The 21,334-nt window shown below is 40.2% G+C and overlaps 1 protein-coding gene across 1 annotated transcript in view; it reads right to left on the bottom strand.

The window, feature by feature from the left end:
• Window positions 1-19,361, bottom strand: part of GABRR3 (gamma-aminobutyric acid type A receptor subunit rho3) — a 28,556-nt gene extending 9,195 nt beyond the window's left edge. Inside the window, exons 1-4 of the mRNA XM_062511280.1 lie at window positions 19,234-19,361; window positions 9,999-10,111; window positions 1,918-1,985; window positions 300-523 (exon numbers count right to left, since the gene is read on the bottom strand). Coding sequence (XP_062367264.1) covers window positions 300-523; window positions 1,918-1,985; window positions 9,999-10,111; window positions 19,234-19,361 — 533 coding nt within the window. The remainder of the gene's footprint in view (window positions 1-299; window positions 524-1,917; window positions 1,986-9,998; window positions 10,112-19,233) is intronic.
• Between the last annotated feature and the right edge of the window lie 1,973 nt (window positions 19,362-21,334).

Below are 21,334 nucleotides of genomic sequence, written 5' to 3' on the forward strand. Positions count from 1 at the left end.
TAATTTTGGGCTTTACTGTACTCAGTAGCAATACTGCTAAAGCCACTGGCAAGGAATTAACACTTGATAAACTCCCTTGACAGGAAACGATATCTGAGCGATAGAAAAAAATATGTTTTCAATCCTAAATTTATTTTCCCACTGGCACACTGGTCACCAGTTTCCCATTAAGTGCTGCCAGGGGATTAATGCCAGCCCAGTATGAGAATCTTACCTGCAAGTATTTCCAGTAATTCCAATTACAGCCAACACATGACAATTGCAGTCATGGATTTTCTTAGGGAAGGGTGTTTCCTCACCTCAGACTGAAGAGGACGTTGCCATCGGGGTACACTCGGAGCATGATGTTTTCCACAGTTGTATCATGGATGAAAGATCTTTTGGAGTGCACAAAAAACACATCAGGTACCCAGATCTTTTTTATCAGCCGTCCATCGAAAGTCATACTTTTGTTTTTGTTGCTACGGAATGAGAGTCTCTCATCCTTCCAGTAGTGTCTGAGATACAAAGTCATTGTGAAGTCCTTGGTTTCATTAAAAATAAAAGGAGACAAGGCTTGTTTTAGTCAAGTGCAACAGAAAACACTACAAATGATACATGCATATACATACATGCACATACATTGATCTATACATAGATCAATTTCATGTGGACATCATGACAGATCTTAACGAGAGGAATCAAGTACCACTCATTGAGTTTGAATGTGAATATTGGTGAGATTTTGGTTGTCATGTCCTTGGTGTCTGAGGCTCAGACTTCATTTATCCTAATATAAAACTAGTACATATTTCAGTGGTTTTCTGGATTGGGCCAGCTGTGCAGTGATAAAGAAGCTTTAAAACCAATCAAAGGTAAATAGAAAAAAAGATTTCCTCTGGAAATCTTCACAACTTTCTCCAAGAATGGACTGTGGCTCCTTTGAGGTTCCTTTACAAAGGGATTAACTTGAGTTCTTCATGAGCACTCAGTCAATTTTTAAAAATCTGTACATTTTTTACAAATATTGTACAGGGGCTAAATTAGTACATTTATTCATTAAATTCATCATAAAGAAACAATTCAATTAATATCATAGGATCAAGAAATTATATTTTAGAATAATTACAATAACTACAATATTCTTCTAATATAAAACATTATTACAAATATTTTATGATCCTATTTAGAGAAACAACACAACTGCAAATATACATGTAGGAAGAGATGGAGAGGATGCTGCAAACCCAGTGTGAGCTTCTGCACAGCCTGACTGCTCTGTGGTGTTCACCTATATAAATTTTGTATTATTAGGCAGACACCATTTATCTCAGTAGAACAATTGCTTCTGATAAGAATACTATGAAGAGAGTTAGATCTTTCCCTGTAAAATGATTTTATGGCCCTGTAATACAATTTTATGATTTGGGTAGGTTTGTAAAGGAGTGCAGGAGTTCGTACTGACAATATTAATGACAATTTGTGCTGAAGAATGTACAGCCTACATTCCAGTACCACAAGCCCTAAATGCAGTGTCTCCTTCCCAGGACCATTTCTGGAACTGATGTTTCTCTTTCCATTTGTTATGATCACATCTCCACCCATGCCAGAATTATGGAATATTCAGATTTGCATAGGCAAAAGAAGCAAAGGACACGAAACCTCATCATGCAAAGTGCAGAGTACTGAGAACTCCTGTGGAAGTTCTCAGTCCAAGGGTGTTTATTGAACAGTTGGAGCTTTCAAACCAGAGCACTGCCCACTCTGAGCTGTTCTTCTGGCTCAGGGAGAAATTCAACACTTACTGGTTTAAATGCATGCTTCAAAGCAAGGAGGAGCTCTTTAGGATTTGCTTTCTTTAACTACATTGTTCTACATCATCCATCAGGATGTTTCTGAACCCCCTGTATTTTTACCCTTTAATACAGTTCTACTCACCATGTCTACTTCAGATATGCTGTCAATGCTCTCCACCTGCACATCAATGCCCACAGGTATTGGTGACCCTGCATGGGAACAGAAAGAGGGATGAGGAGCAAAAATCCCTACTTTTAAAGGAAAGACTGTGCAACACCAGCAGCCTGCAGACAGTACTCCATCCCAGCATTTACTGAATTCTCTCCACTTCGGAAGACTGAATGATAAAAGGCAACAAGTAAAACCTGATGCTAAGCTGCTGTGAAAATAAGCACAAAATATTCAGTGCTGTTTTTGTAGGCAGACCAGTTGTTTTTGGCACAGCAGTTTGGCCAGCAGTGTGGCAGTGTCATTGTGATGCCACAGTTAATGAACCCCTTAGAGTGCAATTCAAGACCACCACAGGAAAAAACTGACTAAATACACAAAATACATCAAAGATTGAAAAGCTTTCTCACCACTTCCAATGCTTATTCACAAACATACTTATTATGACTCTTACCACTTTAGTTACTGAACTGTTTAAGGTTTGGTATAGCTGTTTATGAAAAAGTATTGCTTGCTCACTACCTCACAGGGAAAAAGCTGTACACACTAATCATGTTCTGTCACTGTGTCATGTATTTACTGAGTGTGTTTTTAGGATGAAGTAACTCCAAATTAATTCAAAATTACAGCCAAATATGAAAATATTTCCACTCTTTTCAGTCTCAAAGACCTAGAATGAAGGATCTAGTTGTCCATGGCTTATGTCATTCCACTAATTGATTAATCACTTCCTTACAGGGGAGGAAGAGAGGAGCATGCAGATATCCCTGTATCCACCACCACCCCAAGAATATTCTGCATTTGGCACAAAAATCACTAGTAATTATTGTATACAGGATTCCAATCACTTTTGTCAAAAATAGCCAGTTAAAATATTTTTAAAGTACACATTTCAATTAACCAGTTAAAAACATGAATACAAGGAAGTCTGAACAGCAACAGCTTTTCTAACTTGCCCTTTTCTTCTCTTTTCTTTTTAGCCCTGTCAAGCCAAAATAGTCCAGGAACATCACTCTTGTGATAACCAGCCACAATATTGTGTCCCATTTTGGAATTATCCTTAAAATAGCAGCCTTCGAGGATTACACAGCTGCTTCCAGTTCTTACCAGTAAAGATCTTGAACTATTTTAGAGGTATTTTTAAATCTGGCTCTGTAATCTCTTGATTTTACTTATCTTTTTTTTTTTTTTTTTTTTTTTAAATGGAGAGTCTGTCCCTGCACAGAACAGATGAAGATGTATTGTGCATGGGAAAGCAAGGTGAGATGTGTTCAGACTTAGCAGGGGACACCAGAAAATATGTAGGCACTGATAAGAGCTGGGCTCTTCAGCTCAGAAATTGTGTCTCTCTCTGAGAGGAATGCTTCCCTCAGCTTCTTGGCCAAAGCCCAAAATAAGATTCAGGACTCTAGACAGCAAAGTTTGTTAGTAAAACACCAGGCAGCACTTTGGAAAATGCTGCTGCTTCTAGAGAACAGAGACAGCAAAAGACGGCTGCCCCAGAGAGTGACACAAGAGTATCAACGAGTATATTCAGCCAGACTCCTTCATACAAAACAATAGAAGTTTTTATACCTCTCCTATACCAGTTTTGCTCATTTCTTGCTTTGTCTTGATCACAACACACAAATAGTTTACTTACACTAAATACCAACTTGTACCAAGCACTGGTACAAAAGTGCCTGGGTGTCATCTGAGTGGAGTTCATTCATTCTCATCTTTTCTGTATTCCACTGAAATCTTGTAGAATAAACACGGGTTTAGCCAGGGTAGGAGTCATTGTGGAATTTATACCTGATGTGAGCATTGTTCACAAAAGACATTCACACACCATTTAAATGCAAACAACATTTTATGTTGAATTATGTGGGTGGAACAGGATGAGAGGGGGAGCAGCTCTCAATGTCAAGAAAGGCTTTACCAGTTCCTGAGTCAAGGACAAATCTAAAACAAATAAAGTTAAATGTCTCCCATCAACATTCTTCAGGCAAACAAGGAGCTACACACAAATCATATCCCAGAATCAGACATCTGACTTTCTAAGCCATGTGTCACATGTAGTGATGAAAAGGCTTTTCTTAGTGACAGCTGCTCCAAGTGTGATGATAGCAGTTCTAGTAATTTTTTTGAATTTTAAAACCTACAGACAATTTCTTACCCAAACAAACATTATTCCAGTGTGGGCAAAATTTCCATCAACAATTCAGCTCCTCTGGGCAGATACAAAGGAACTGATCAGAGAACTAGAAATCAGTGGCAGTTTATGGTTATATTAGTTGCATGCACACAAACCAAAATGCCACTTATCCATAAATACACATGGAGACACTTGATTCTTTGAAAGGACAGCTTGTACTGCACTGGGAACTACTATAAAAACATGGTGGTGGTGCCAATGAATAGCATAGAAGAAATCAAAACTTATGGCCAGGAGACATACAGTAAAAAATTATTAAAGTGAATTAAATAAAAAGGGAACTGTTGCAATTAAATTTGTTCCTGATTAGGTAGAAATGCAAGAATTGTGAAACAGACTGCTTGAGAAGAGATTCCTTTTCTATGTCTTACTCATAATTCTTAGTGACAAAACACTGTCCAGTCTAGCATTCACCACAGAGAATTATTAATGCACATCCCCTACCCCAGCCCTGATCTATTAGTAACAGATCAGAGCAGTTGCAAATATTTCCTCCCTATTCTGACTCTACTTTGGCAACAAATGCAAGTAGATAATAAACTAAAGAGTATGTAAGCAGCAAACACTGCACGTATATGCAGCCCTGATCACTGTGCTGTTCAGTCCTCTAAGCTGGAGCACTTCTATATTGTTGTCACTAGCCCAAGACACTTCTTGGCCTCAGTCTGCTCTAATCCTTCATGGGTTTTGGGAACATTTCTGTGTGTGATTAAAACCAACCCCACTAGAAACAGGGATAATTAGCTATTGGGGACAGGCTGCTGGGAACTGTAATTTCTTCATCCCTTGGACTTGTTTTGTCATGAGAGGATGTTTTTAGGAAAAAAAAAACAAACATAATTGCAGTAAGATTTGAAAAGGTCCCTAAACCAGCCAAAATAGGAAAAAAAAATCATCTACCTCTGTGCCTGCACCACAGCTTTCTCCCTGCTAGATTGAGAATTTCAGTCTCTGGCTGGCCATCAGACAACAGCATCAAATTCACTTTAAAAAAAAAGCAACCAGAGGAAAGCTCTGGTTTTTATTTCCCAGTTTGACAAAACTGGAGATGGCAGAGAGGATTTTGTTATTAAATTGAGCAGCTTCAGTTGCTTCTGGAGGGTCACTACAAATCATTATTTTAGAGGGATTAGTGATTTTCACAATGGAGGCTCCACAGATTTTCAGGATAATTACTCCTCAGCAGAAAAAAGACAGCATTGTTTTCAGACAGGTTTGTCTCCATGCAAGCCATTTCCAGTCTTTCATTTTAAAAGTCTAAGCATAAAAGAATTCCTTGATGAGCATGGCATTTTATTAATAGATACTGCATCAGGCAAATTCTGTAATACCCGTTTTAGAAGGGATATTATGTAAAAAGGCTATCCTTTTAGCATTTTTGGGATCAATTTCTACAGTAATAATGACTGGTTTAGTGAAGTCTATAATATTTTTATAATAGCCAGACCTTTGGGCACACAACACATTGCACCTAGAGATCTATAACTGTAGCCAGTTGGCTTTGTAAGAGTGCATGGTGGAAGGGAAAAAAAAAAAATAAAAGATCTAGAGAAAATTGCCAGTACGAGACAAAGACCAGGGAAGCATTAAGATCTGCAGGTGGACTTTGTTCTAAAAAAGGCCTATGGGCCTGTAGAAAAAGAAAACTGGATAGAAATGTAAGCAAGCTCAAGGGAGGCGAAGCTGTATGGATTTATTTAGTTTCTTCTGGCAATGACAGGAACAGGAGAATTGCTGGCAACAGTATTTTCTTCTTGTTACTATTGTGTTTGTTTCTTATTTATGTAAGAAATGAAGGTGGGCTGGTATTAGCAGTAACCTGCTCTTGGAATGGAATATTTAGCAATGTGAAAGAAAAAAATCCAGAGGAAGACTATTAGAGGTCTTGCAAATAATCAGTATATTTCCCCTCCTGTCCTGGAGCCCCAGCTATTCCTTCCAGTAAGAGATGATAAAAAGCCATTCCACTTTCATCCATGTGAGTCTTCACCACAGTGAGAAGATATTTCTCATCTTTCAGGAAGAGCTGTGGTGCAAAAAGAAAACAACTTGGTGGCAAAGAGCTGTTAGAACTGCAGCACTTTTTGAACATACACTGGGCCATATTTTCTTTCTTTCCCCCCTCCACTTTTACCTTCATATGAATGCAAATGTTACTAATTTATTTTGAAGAAGGAGGAAGAATAAAGGGGGAGTGGGATGTCCGAGCCTCTGAAAATTTAGAATTAAGATTATGCTGAATTGCAGATTGAGATGTAAATTTTCAGGAAAGACTGCTGCCTCTTGACCAGCTAAATGCTGCTAAATTATTTTCATCATTTTTAATACTTGCTTTTGTTATTATCTTCTATATTGGTTGAAAAAGAAGAGATCATCCATTTTAAAACTTTAAGACATTTGTAGTGTAGGAAACTACAGGTCCGTAAGACACCACATAAAAGAAAATATATATACATATACATATATACACACACATACATACAACACCATGTGTTACCTTGAACAGTACTTCAAAATAAAATAGTTCAGAAAATAAAAGGATATAGATATAATAGAAAATAATGTGTAATAGAAAAAAAAAAAGTAGATTTCAAACATTTCTAAGGATTTGCTCTAAGCCCTCTCTCAACATGGAGTTTTGGCTGCTATGGCAGCCTGAACTGTGGCCCTCAGATCTGAGCTGTTACAAGTCAGGATATGCTGAGAAGTCTGGTTCATTGTCTGTGCTCACCCTTTCTTGCTGAGTTTAAAACCTGGGGATAATCATTCCAAGAAGTGCTGGCAGCATAACTGAATTTCTTACTTTTTCTCCACTTCCAGTTTAAGCTGCCATCTCACTTCCAAACCAGACAGGGCCATGACATTACACAGAAGGCAACAGTCAAACAGCAACCACAACAACAAAATTTAGGAAAGGGAAAAACCACCACCAACTTCCATCAACAACTCAAGAACCTGGCTTGGGGAGTAAGTACAGTGCAACAATGTCAGGTTTAGATTTTTAAAGGTTGGGTGTACTGAATTGTTGGTTTGCCTCAATTAACCTCAATGTATAATGAACTGCAAAGTAACATTTTTTAAGAGTAGGATCAGCCTGCCAGCAGCTTGCTGGGTTTGCTTCATCTCAATGCTCTCTGGCTTTGATCTCTAATCTGCTAATAAACGGACAATGTCAGGACTAAATTTTAAAAACTATGGTCAGAGAGTCAAATTCTGGTTGTGCAGCTGGAATGGCACTGCAATCAATTGAATAATGCCAAAATACACTCATATAAATGGCAGCAGAGTTGTGTTCATTTGGTCAAAAAATAGATCTCTCATCTCCACAATCATTTCCAGCAACACTGCAGCCAGTAGCATCAGTATCCAACAGGTCTCCACTTATTTCCCCCATGTTTTTCCCTGTTCCCTTTGCTCAGTTTACAAATTAAATTCAGCATGTGCTCCCTCTGTTTTTCCTTTACATAACTTAATTGTAAGTCTGCTCATTTACATTGTATGTATGGGGCAGAATGAAATCAAACAAGGCAGACTTAGATTTAAGAGTTCTCTGAACTGAGGCATTTCCAGCAGCTACCTTTTCCTGCTACCTTTTCTCCTAAACTGGTGCAAAGGGTGAATGACTTTGTCAGGCAAAGGGGCACAGTGGAGCCAGATTAGCAAAATTTTTCATTCCAACTCCCTGACCTACCCAGAAAATCACATTGGGGTATAGGAGAGGGGAGAAAAATCCATCCCTGTTCTACAGGTAAAGAATAAATACTTGTTTCTCATCCAGCTCTCCTGATCTGTTTTTTTTGTTGTTGTTGTTGTTGTTGTTGCAAACTGATGCATGGTGCTGAGCTGAATAAATCATGTGATGCGGCACATGACAGATACAAGAGTCACAGTACAGAGCTGCTTCATTAAATTTGATCAAAGCAAACCCAAAATTTAACCTGTGTTAACAGTACAAAGCCACAGCGCTGTGTGTCTAGATGCAGGGTTATGTTGTAACTGCTGTGGCAATGACTGTAGCAATGATAAACTCTAATTTCTCCCTCTCTTCTAGATAAATTTCCTCCTGCTGCACACCTAATAATCAAATTAGGTGTCATAAATTTATTATTATTATTATTATTAATAATAATAATAGTGTCATAAAATAATCCCAAGGATGTTATTCAGATTCATATTTCAGAAGAGAAATTTATCCACTGATGGGGTCACAACTGTGTGTTAAATCTCTGCTGCTGCCTTATGAATGCCAAAGCACTCCTTACTACTGCAACACCACTGAAATCAATGGTAAAACAGGAACTCTGGAGTATAAATCTGGGATTGGCACTCATTTCACTGTGAATTCTCTTCACTCTGTGCTGTAAAAATGCCAGTGGACCTGTTTTAGTCTAAAAGAGATTCACATTCCACATATTAAGGGAGTTCTGAAAATTTGGAAGTGTGTGAAGAAAAAGATGCTTCCCGTGCCACTGTGGTGTGTGGGTGACAGAGGAGAAGCAGAGCTAAAAAGCTATTTCTGAAAGACAGGAGTACAGCTGAAATCACACCCAGGGCAATGTGATGAGTGAGAGACCTGTGCAGTGAAGTCAATGGAAAAACTACAGCTGGCTTCAAGAGGAACTGAATGGGCTCTGAGGACAAGGAGAAAAAGCCTGGGTGTAAAAAAATCCTCACTGCCCATGGAAAATTACAACTTCTGGATCACAGTTTCTCAAAGCTGCTTTTATGTACATCACCAGTACTGTCCTCTGAGATGATCCAGCAATAAAGGACATCACAAACCGCTCTCTGCTTTCATGGAAATGCTACCTCCTTTCTGAGGTGACACTCTCAACAATTTCAACTCCTTGTGAGGTAACAAGATGTCCAGATGAACAGACATTAGACAAGACAGGTATTAGGCAAGAGGTAATCTGAATTTCTGTTGCCAAGAAACAGGCTGTATCTCAACTATTGTTCAACATCGGGCAAGGTTTTTGCTGTCTGACAAGACATCATTTCTATGGTAACAAGAAACCCTTTCCCATTCTTGCAGGGAATCCAAAGATGCTTTCCTTACCCATTCTCCCTCAGGGTTTGATCAGCAGGCCCCAGATCCCAGCAGCTAGTGTCAACAAGAGCAGCTCCCCAGACCTCAGCCTGCCACCCAAATCTGTGTTTGTCTACACAACTGATTATGGGTCCTCATATACTTTATTTTGGCCTCATAATCCAGAGCAGTTCAGTCTATTTTCATGAATCATGAAAAGGGAACTGGTGACGCAAAGGCTCAGACAAAGCTTATTAGTGGGGCAGCTTCCTCATTTTCCTTTCCATGAAGGAGAGTCAAAACTGAATCCAAACTGTGAACATCCCATCGAATACCCCCTTGATCCAGATGCAATTTAGTTAAATGAACAAATAATCATCATAGTGCCCAACAAGACAGAAACAACATTATAATAACCTGAAGGCCTGTGGGTAGGGTTTTTTATTAATTTTGTACACAGTAAACAGATTTAGGAACTGATGGATCATTTCAATCTCTCAAAACAAATCTGATGACTAAGTAATTTGCTAATTGCTACTAGACCATGCAGTTTACAGGGTTACCTTAATCACTGTTCTCAAAGAACCTAAGTCTAATACTATTGTTTTACTCAGTTCTGTAAAACAGATAATTTGAACAGTTTCTCCTACTGATACACTAGAGAAGCCCCTTTGACTATTTCTGTATTTCTTCTTTATTTCCCAAAGTACAACAACTAAGGTGTGCTGCCATTAAGTCTGTCATTCTATTTGAAGTGACTAAGTTCAAGTAAACTTCCAGAGGGAGGATAAACTCTTAACCAGCACAGTGCAGGCATGTGCTGCTTACCTCCAAATCCAGGTCTCAGTGCAAAGTCATGGTCCTCTATGTGAAGAAGCTGCTCAGATTTAAGTGGTCGGACCTTTGTGCTGTCAAGTTTCCTCATTTTAATTTCTCGTTTGCTATGTTTAAAAAAAAAAAAAAAGTGAGACATTTTGTTTATTTCTTCTGCCCTGATATTTGCAGTTCTAGTCACATGAAATAAGGACCTGGGAACACTGGACAGCTGAATCTGGAATGTCAAGGATAACAACTGTGCTAATAAAGCTGGAAAAAGATATACTGGGAAAGGTTGGGAAATGAGGTATGAGGGTGCCCAGGACCATGAAGAACACCAGTTATTTATAAGAAGTCCCAGGAAGAACTACTAGGTCCTCTTATGTTCTCCTCGGAGATTGTAGCTATCATTATACAAGAGAACAGAACAGTTTGAAGTTATTTTTCACATAAACACTTGCAAATCAAACTTGGAAATAAAACCACATATCCATGGTTTCACCACTTCATATGTTATCCATGCTACAAAGACCAATTATTTTCCTTTTATTATAAATACAGGGGAATTTTTCCCTAGGAGCTCAAATGAGTCAGTAATTTTTTTAGGACTGAGAAAGGATGATTCTGGATCTAAGGACTTCCAGGGAGACTGGCTTTAAGTGAAAAGAGAGCGAGTTTAGATCGGATATCAGGAAGAAATTCTTTCCTGTGAGGGTGTTTGAGGCCCTGGCACAGGTTGCCCAGAGAAACTATGGTTGCCCACCCCTGGAAATGTTCAAGGCCAGGATGGATGGGGTTTGAGACACCTGGTCCAGTGGAAAGTGTCCCTGCCTGTGGCAGGGGGATTGGAATGAGATGATCTCATGATTTTATGTTCTATTGTACACATTAGGAACACCTTTCTCACAGAAGTGTTCTCATGGTGAGAACAGTGAAACATAGGAACATATTGCTTGGGCAGGTTTTGAGACTCCTTTCACTCAGGCTATTCTAGAATAGGTCAGACACTTATTTGCAGAAATAACTTGCATACAGCTGCTTTGCCACAGGCAAGGGACTCTCCCTAGACACAATTTCCTTCATGCCTTCTGTGATTCTCTGTGACTTTGCTGCAAGCAACTCTAATTATTACTTTGGACAGAATGATAGAAATGCGTTATGAAGATTGGCCTTGTAGTCAAACACTGCTTAAGGCAAGGTATAGAATACCTCAGGATAAGGTGTATGCCTCTTTTTACTCATTTTTCTCCATCCCTTCCGATTTTTTTTCTTCATAAAGAAGCCCGAGAAACTACTTTTACATTACAGGAATGATGAGGTAGCTGCTGGGCTACTCAGAATTTTTGGGCTTGAACAAACTCATTTACCTTAGTATTCTTGAATCTCTGGCAGTGCTGTTTGAATCAAATTACCAGGGCAATCAGAAGGTCCATGAAGCATTTCAAAAGCAGACTTTAGTTTTCTAAGTATGAAAATCATTTGGATGGCGAAATGAAAGCCCATGCTTCAGAGAATTAAAATCACCACAGAGCAAGCCTGCATCAGGGTAGAATGGGTAGCATTCTGAACAGCTGCAATGTTCTACATGAGGAAATTCTGCTGCTTGGGATCCAGGAGAGGAGAAGATGATGAATTATGTTCAGAATGCCATGGCACAGCTAATACAGTTGGGAAGCATGAGGTTATTTGTCATCTGATGTGCCAAGGAAAATGCCTGTTTGATGCCCCAAGGATTTCACGGAAGAAGCAGGCTGGAACTGATTAATCTATTACAACTTCTCACTAGAAGCAAATCTGTGACTGAGGAAGACTTCCCCTGGACAAGAGAGGCAAAACATAAGCTACCAGGGCAGGGATTTTCTACTTAAGAAGCCACTGGGAAGAGATCTTACAGGATTTTAAACCACAAAGCTATTTGGAAGGAACGTGGCCTGCTAACTGCTCAAGGTAATGAGCTTAAGCATGATGAACAGATTCTTTCACTCCTGCAAAGTATTTGGAAGCCTACAGAAGTAGCTTTCATGTACTGCAGAGGTCATCAAAAAGGGAAAACAGCCCCCAAACTGGGAAACTGCTTTACTGATGAAGCAGCAAGAGGGGTTGCAGAAAAGGGCATTTTTGCAGTGGTACCACAGAAAGAAGTAGATTTGTCAGAGCTTACCCCAAAATATGATCAGAGGGAATCACAAATTAATCAAGTTTCTTAAGGCTGAGATCAAAGAAAATGGGTGGGCTGTTACCCCAGTAGGCCAGGTTGTAGTACCAGCCTTGCGCCTTCGAGAAACAGCCCAGTGAGAGCATGAGAGTACCCACTGGGGAACAGAAAATCTTTAAAAACATCTGAAGAAAGTGGTAACAGGGAGAAGAATTATTTTTATCATACAATCTATAACAAGCAAGTGTGAAACCTGTTGTAAAAATAACCCAAACATGAGCAAAAGAGTTGTGTTGGGGTAATGAAGATAGGAAATCTCCAGGGAAATTATTGGCAATTAAATTTTGCTGAGATGCCACATAAGGAGGGATGCAAATATATACTGGTACTGGTTGATAGCTTCAGTGGATGGCCCAAAGCTTACCCCTGTCACACCAACACAGCAAGGGAAGGAGTGAAAGCTTTGCTCAATCATATAGTTCCAAAGTTTGGCGTTCCTTTGGGAAGGTCATCAGATAAAAGACCACATTTTGTTGCAACAGTAGCTGGGGAAGTTAGCAGGATTCTGGGACTTACTTGGGACCTGCACACACCATACAGGCCCCAGGCAAGTAGCAAAGTTGAATGGATGAACGGAACCCTCAAAACCCAGATTTGTAAGATTTGTCAAGAGACATCCATGGCATGAGCTCAAGCCTTGTCTACAGCCTTGCTGAGAGTCCACATACAGCCAAGGAAGGGGGACAATATAAGTCCCTATGAGATATTATATGGCAGATCACATCGGGTTCCACATGCCCCAAGGAAAATTCATATGAAAGGTAAAACTGATTGGCAAAAGTACTTAATGGTGCTGAGTTCCACTTAGCAGAAGCTCCAGAGATTCATCATGTTATCCAAGCCAATAGGACTGGACACACCAGCCTGGAGACTGGGTCTGTATCAAGTGGTGGTGATGCCTTGGGTTTTAGCTTTTATATTTTTCAGAACCTCTGCTGCTTGGTGTGTAACTCTGAAACTTCATATTATATGTTACTAAGGTCTCTTCACAGGGTAGTTAGACAAAACAATCCCTTCCCAGCTAAAGAATCAAGGACAACTGGTACCCATAAAGCATAAAGAGCAAAGGGAAGGGGGCAAGCCAGCTGGAGCTGTGGTTGAATAACTGACCCCAGTATGTCGATGAATCAAAATTTATAAAAGTGTGAGAACTCAAGACTAGGATCCTTCTTGGATTTGACTTGGGTGTAACCCCAGCTGGGTTCTTGCACTGCCCAAAGTGCATCCTGTCAATAAATACCTATTTTATTCCTTTTGCTCTGTCTAGTCTCTGTTCCAGGTCAGCCTTTCCAGACAACAGTTCGACAGTGACCCCTTGCAAGCCAAGTGAAAGGGACTGTTCCAAGTTTTGCTGACCACCCTCACTGTGGTCAAGGTTGCTGGCTACTCCAGAGTGAAGAAAGCTTCTGCTCCCAAAACCATTAAGAAGACAGAGACTGATACAAAACAGGAGGATATGGTTTAAACTGTTTTTTATATGTCTGTTGTCTGCCCAGCTGGTAACCATGATTCAGGTTTGATATGCAAACCCATGATTTGCATAGGACTTTAGCCCAAAATGTGTCCAAAGCTCTTAATAAGAACAATTGCTGAATCTGTATTCAGTTACCACCTCTATATGGGGGTGGTCATTGGCCACTGATTAGCATTTTAATGGAAGAGAAACGTACCATGGGAACCAATTCATAGTACCCTTCTGTCTCCTACAGCCCTGAGCAGCCTGATAGAATGGCGGAACTACCCAACTCCCTGTGCAGTTGTAAATGCCACAGGAAAGGCCATTCTTCCTTCATAGCGTCATAAAACCAATTTCAGAGAAATAAGCAGCCCAAAAGTTGTGGCAAAGATGAACTTGACAGGGTGGAGACTGGCTCTACCATTTGAGACAGGGTTGTATTGGATATGTGATGATAATGCCTGGAAAGTCCTGCCCACGAATAAAGAACAGGCTTGTGCCCTTGGGGCTGTGGTCCCAAATATAACAACATTTGATGATCTTGAAAAACCAAGTAGGAGGAAGAAAAGATCTCTTAATCCCCTCACTGAACGTCCCACACTTTTCCATAATATAGTCAGAATTCTCCTTCCCTCTTATGGAGTGGTTAAACTGGAGAGAGCTACTGTAAACATCTCAGTTGAACATATCGAGCAGCATACTGCAAATGCAATTCCAGCCTTGCACGAGGAAGCTGACAGCCCGTCCTGTACAACTATGCAGAACAGGATAGCTCTCAATTTCATACTTGCAACACAGAGAGGTGTATGTGCTATTGTCAATACCTTGACAGAAGAACACTTGCCCTTATGTAGACCAAAGTGGGAAAGTTAAGGATGTGGATGAAGTTTGGAAGGGGACTCCAATGTTACATGAAGTAGCTTCCAGAAACGATACCTTGAAATTTGACCATATCTTCCACACCCTCACCTCATGGTTACCACACTGGACCTGGATAAAAGATACATTTATAATAGCTGTAATTATAGTTATCATCTGTGCAATAGCCTGTGGGTCAGTTGGTTGTGTAAACCAGTACTGTGAGTAATAGAGAGTCTAGACAAAGCAGAGCCCTGTTAGTCTCTAAAAGAAAAAAAATTATGCCAAGATGATTTTTTTACCTTTTCTTTTATATACCTTTTGTTTAACTTTTATGTATCCTTGGTATTCTTAGCATGCATACCTGTAATTCCTTAAGTCTGATAGCATAGCCCTAGTATTTTTTAGCCAAACATCCTAAAGGCCTCATAGTAGGAGGCCAGAAAACCCTACACTATCTTGAGAAGCCAAGGCCTCCTCTGGAACATATCCTGTAAATTAGATATTGGGCCAATCCAGGGGGGAGTTCCTCATATGGGGGAATATCACCATTTATCCAGGCATCCCACTGGGGTGTCTTTGTTAGATATGCTAATTTTTAAGGTCTATAAATTGTATACACGATCTGTCGTGTGGGTGCACATTCCACCTTGGCAAAGTGGTGCACCAGTAAGGATCCTTATTAAAATACTGAAGTAAAAAAACCTTATCCCTTAACCGTGCCTGATTCCCAGTTTTCTAAGTCCAGAAAAAGGGCATCAAGAGAACACAGCAAAAAAACAGATTATATTTCAGAGGCCTCTGGATTGTGCAGTTTTCAGCAGCACACCATGGCCTAGAGATCTGAATACAGCCATGGCTTCTGCACATTTGTGGTATGGCAGATGTCAGGCTGTGTTTGAGAGGAAAAGCCCACACAGAATCCCAGAACCGTTTAAGTTGGAAAAGACCTTTAAGATCACTGAGTCCAACCATTAACACAGCCCTGCCAAGTTCGCCATTAAACCATGTCCCTAAGTGCCACATCTACACATCTTTCAAACACCTCTAGGAATCATGGGTGACTCAATCCCTTCCATGGATAGCCTGTTCCAGGACTTGACAGCCCTTTTGGCAAAGAAATTTTTGTGAAACCATTAGAAGACAGATGCATCTAAGGACGGGAAATCTCTCTTTACCTATCTGTGATAGTAGCAAGAAAGAGAACTCTGGTAGTGGTGTAGATCTGGGCAGTGGTAAAAATGTATTGGTCTCAGTGAGGCTTATTCTCAAGAAACTACTGCTTCCACTCATAGCTGTGCTTTCCACAGCTGTACCTCAGACAAGGGTTTACATTATGTAAATTAAATGGCAATCTATAATTACATTCCAAAAGGGGTCATAAAAAGCACTTGAAGTGTTTGAGATCACATGAGGAATTAAATCTTGTCGGTACTTCTATATTAAATAAATGGGAGCACTAAATTTTGGCTGGAAAAGAGTGAGGAATACTGTTTTGACATTTCCCTACCCAATACTATTGCATGGAGACCTTGGCATTTGCCAGAGATCTCAAAGAGCTCGTCACTGCCTACAAAACCAAAGCAGCTTATTCATAAGTAATTAACAATGGACAAAGATGTGTTGGGCATTTAAAGACAAATTTAGCTGCTCCTACCTAGCCTTGAAAACCATTAGTGAATGAAAGGTCAAAGGTCTGCTCAAGGGTACTTAGATAATTTTTGGTTAAAGCATTTAATCACTTAATGTCATCAGTGTAGTTCCACAAACCAATGGCATGAGTGGGATTGATGTGGTTCATGTCCCATCTGGTTGTCTCTAACTTATCAGGCTATCAAAAGTTTATGCTGGTTCAAGGAGGAATCAGACAAGTTAGTGGAAAAGAAATCCACTTAAGATCATTACATCTGCAGAAATTACATCCAACACAGGATGTTGCTGGAGGAAATTTGGTGACTTGGTACACCTGTGAATATTAGGGGAAAATATTTTATTTGCCCTGTCCTTATTCATCCAAGGTTGTGCTTCCAAACCCTTGTTACAAACTCAGATTAGCACAGGCATCCCTGGAAAGATCCTGCTTAGATGTTCTTCTGTTTTACAGCTCTGCTAATGATATGATAAAAGTTCTTGTAGAAAGCTAGAGAAAGGATTTTTTTCCCCTACCATCCTTTCATATTCAGAATGAAACTAGGTAAGTTTATGAGAAGAATACTATTAAATTGTCTTTTATGAAAAGAATACTGTGGATGTCATTGTCACGACTTTTTTCCAGTGTTGTGTCTCCAGAATACTCTGGCTACTACTAAATCAAAGGTATCCAAAAGGTAGAAGTTACAGAAATCTTATTCCAAGGGGAGTCTGTGGGGTAATCCAGATGTGTGACCTCTTAAATATTTTAATACATTCATCGAGCCTTGAAGCCCAGATAAATGAAATAATCAAAATTGCACAGTTCTCTCTCGTACTCATGAAAATGCATTTCTAATTGCTCAGAAACATCAGCAATATGTACTGTCAAAAAAACTAATATTTTGACAATCAAATGTTTTGTTCTTTGCTGTAGGAAATGGACCATGAGAATAATCGCTTTCTCATGTACTTTTGGTTAATGCTTTAAAATCTTCTTTACAGGAGAATGCAGACAAACAGCTTTGGAGAGAGAATTGGGTTACTCTATTAAAACAGTGGAACTTGTAGGTTAAGTAACATTTTCACAAGGGATTCTTTTTAAAAGGCCACCCATTTAACCAAGGCCATCTGTCAGCTGTGTCCCTAATAACGCTAGTGCTGGCTGAAAGATTGTCCTCCAGAAAGAAAAAAGATGCTGGTGGAAAGTCAGACCTCGATGCAGTGTACTGGAGGATAATACAGCCTTTAGAACAAAAGCAGAGAATGAAACAAAGAGAAATTAAACACATTTGGATCCTTTGCAGAGAAAAGCTGATTTGCTGCTGTTAAGCTTTGGGATTCTCTGTAGCTCAGATTTTGCAGTCTTCTTCCCAGCTCACAATCACCAGGACCTTGGAAATGAGGACGTGGGATGCCAAAGCTTGCCTTGTGTAAAACAAACTGCCACACCAGGCAGCAGGAGACGGATTCCTCCTTGCTCCTATTCTCCCTTTCTGATAACACACTTGGGCCTGTCACAGGACTGTCACATGCATCCATTTGGAGAGGACACTGTGCAAACACTGCTGTTGCAAGAGGATGTTCATCAGGATGCCACAAAATTTTCTGTCTCCTACCACCAGATTTCCCTCCTGCTTTGTGATTTTTTTATGTCAATGATGGAGCAACTGCCATCAGCTCAAGCAGAATAGGATCAATGCAAACACAGCACCGTACGCTCCCCTCTTACTACAGACAAAAGTGCACCAGATACACTTAAAATAGACCTTCCTTGCCACTACCACTAACAAGGTATTTTATTCTGCTTCCATTTGATTCTTAACTGCTTCCTGAGACTAACAAAGCACAAGATGAAATCTTATGTTGATACTGGGGCTAGATCTGTTTATTTTCCTTTGTTATTACAAATAATTGTGCACCAGCACTCAGAATGTTCAAAATAGCCTGCTGAATAGCCATCCCTTTCATGAGCTTTTGGCTTGCACCAAACTTGGACCCATAACTTTGAACAGGAACCCAGAAGTCCTGAGCGACACGGCACCTCTGTTGTGTCATCTGTTACCTTGCATTGCTAAACGGGATTTTATCAAGATATGGAGGGTTCCAGAGATATTTCACTGCTGGATGATTGCATGAGAAGTGACACAGGAGGTAAACAGCTGTACACCTGCTGCAAAGCATGCAACTTGAGGGGGAAAAAAGCATCTTAAACACTTTAGAGGAGTCCAGTTACATTACTTTTCTTCAAAATATGATATTGTACAAATAAACTATGAGCTCACCTGCTCATTTTAGTAGGGGGTCAAGCACATTTTAAAATCTAACAGTTGTATCCCTTCTCCTTCCCTAAACGGAGCTAGTTATTCCCAAGAAAGAAGAATTTTTCTTAGATTATCACTGGCAGCCATTGGTCTGTTCACAGAATATTAGATTAATCTGGAAACAGGTGGAGACCTTGCATGGCAGATATGAGCTGCCTTCCTAGGAGAAAGCACTGACACTTTGCCCAGAAATTTACAGCTAAAGACCTCTCTATCATTTTTGATTTTTAACCAGCTACTTTACTGAAAGGCCAAGAACAGAGATGATCTTCAATGTCTAAAAGCGTTAAGTATATTCCAGAAAGGGAACACGCTGTGTCATCACTACAAGTAAGGTGTCATTCACCTCATTTAGTGCCATAAAAAAGTCTTCTGTAGCTTCATAGCGTAGCTACTCTGCTGCTTAGGTAATGGAAGTCACTTTGTAACACTGGCATAGGATTTTGGAAGGTATTTCCTCTTCTTGAAGCAAGGGCAAGAATACTTGAAACATCACACACCAGGTAAAAGAGCTGTGTGTGGGTGTGGGTGGGTACATAACTCCATACATACGAGACATTAAAAAATCACAATGTGAAAGGTCTGGTTATGAAAAATTAATTAATACTTCACCATTTTTGTTTTGGGAACATCCTATCAATACTATGCATACTAACAATCCAGAGACTGGAAAAACAGGACAGTGAACCAAAAGGGTGTATTGAAAGGTGGCTGACAGCGTGAAGTTTACCAGAGGAACAGAGGCAGATAAAGTCCATTTCTTACCTGTTATGTTTTCTTGAGAATGACATTTGTTGCCGACGATGAAGACGGTGATGCTGACTGTGAGAACTGTGTAGCACTGCTGTTGGCCATAGGCAGGTGAGGAACAGAAGTTTCATGACCAGGACCATCTCTCCCAAAAGAGAAAAGCACGTGATCACCCAATCCACCTTGATGACTTCTTATTTTTAAGTGTTTTTACCGTTTAGAAACAGCATAACAGACAAAAGATGCACGTGCAGCAAGGCATCCCTGAAGAGAGAAGACAAGGGCATCCCAGTTCCGATGTCCTCGGAGAGTTCCCCTTGTATTTTGGCAAATCATAAATATTCCCTCAGCTCTACATCCCTGCAGCATCTGCTGTCCAACCAGGAGCACCTTGTTTTCAGCACTGTGGTAGGTAGGGCAGTTTGTTTGGCCAGGCTGCTTTCATCTGACCCATTGCTGCCTCTCTTTCAGCAAAGGCGCGTTTTTAAATTCTCCATCACCCGCTCGGTAACCTCTTCAACATAGCCTGTGCAGGCAAAGTGATGTCAAACACTTAATCCCCCTTAAATCCCACACAAAACCATACAAAAATCTGCTTTAATGACAAAGGTCTCTAAATTAATCTTGCTTTCTATATATGTGTGTATCTGCTCAAAATCATCTTCTGCACAGATCAAGCTCTTTTGTTAACTGGCTACATTGCCCTGTCTTCCCAGTCATTAACATCAATTGTGGCTCCATCAGCTGCCAGCATTTTGTCAGCACACACACGTCCCTCTGAACACAACATTATCACAGCACAAGCACAAACTAAAAATGAACTCCTGCTTTGATTACCAGAAAATTCAACTTTCCCCCTCTCTCTTCTTCTTTTTTTTTTTTTTTTTACTAAACTCTGCAAAACTTACAAGGTATGTGCATGTCTAAGATCCAGTATCCTTCCACCAACCCTAATTTTATCTTTATTTCATTCAGGCTGCCCTACCTGCTCAACAGAAGGTTGAATTAAATTAATTAGGTGGAGAGAAATACGAGTTCCTGAGCCAGTCTGGTTAAGTTCTGTAGTGTCACCCAACCTACATATATCAAAGCCTTAGCCCACTGATTAAATTACATGTAAGAAAAAATCCAAGAGCCTTTGGATTCTCTTCTTTCCCCACCCAAGCACAGGCCCAAGAGTAGCAGCAAATGAAATAAAAAGCAAACCACACTGTAGGCTGTGTGATAAAGATACTGCATTTCTGCATGTCTGGCTACCTGCGCATCCATCAGAGTTAACTCATTTCCAACCATTTTCCTCAGCTATAAAAGAATGCAACATTCATATCCTGTCTTCCCTGCTAATTCTAGCTCCTATTGTTTCCAGATACTGTGGAGAAAGCTGTGTTTTGATTGTTAAGGTAATCCTTAGCTGAAACCGCTGGCTGGGGGTTATCCCCACTAAGCAGGAGACACAGAATGGGGAGAGAGAGGATATTCTGGGTGCTGAGGTTTATCCACCAAGAGCTCTGTAGGGGACCTGTGGTTACATCCTGTCATGCTCATGCACAAACGTGATGATTTTGTGTGCTGACCTCAAGGAACTCAAAGGAGTCCATAAGAAATAAATAAGTAAAAATTGCTTTGTGCATTTATTTTCCAGCTGGAAAACTGAGTGCTTAGAAGTGCTGCTCCAGAGATCTGGCAGGATGACTGGCATGTCCGTGGCCAAGCTGCACGTGGATGCCCCTCCTTTCAGGAGAGGGGAGTCTTTAACAGACAAAGGAAATTAGAGGCTGCTTTCATCGAGCTATCAGCACCCGCTGCTTTATTACTCCCGGCTGTAACTGCAACTTTACCACTAAGCTGTGATGCTGAAAAGACTGCTCCATGGAGGGTTTCCAAAACACGCTGACTGTTCCTTTGACTACCCCTGCTAAAATCAGCTTTAGTCAAAAAACAAAACAAAAAACAAAAACAAAACAAAAAAAAAATAAAACAAAACAAAAAAAAGCCTGCGTGCATTGACATATTCCACCACCTTCACCCACCTAGTGTCATAAATATACCTTGGGGAGGCCTTGTCTAAGCATGCTGAAAATCTAAGCAGTACCCCTCTGTGCCATGGCGTATTTCC

The sequence above is a fragment of the Cinclus cinclus genome, chromosome 2, assembly GCF_963662255.1.
Source record: "Cinclus cinclus chromosome 2, bCinCin1.1, whole genome shotgun sequence".
NCBI classification, from domain to species: domain Eukaryota; kingdom Metazoa; phylum Chordata; class Aves; order Passeriformes; family Cinclidae; genus Cinclus; species Cinclus cinclus.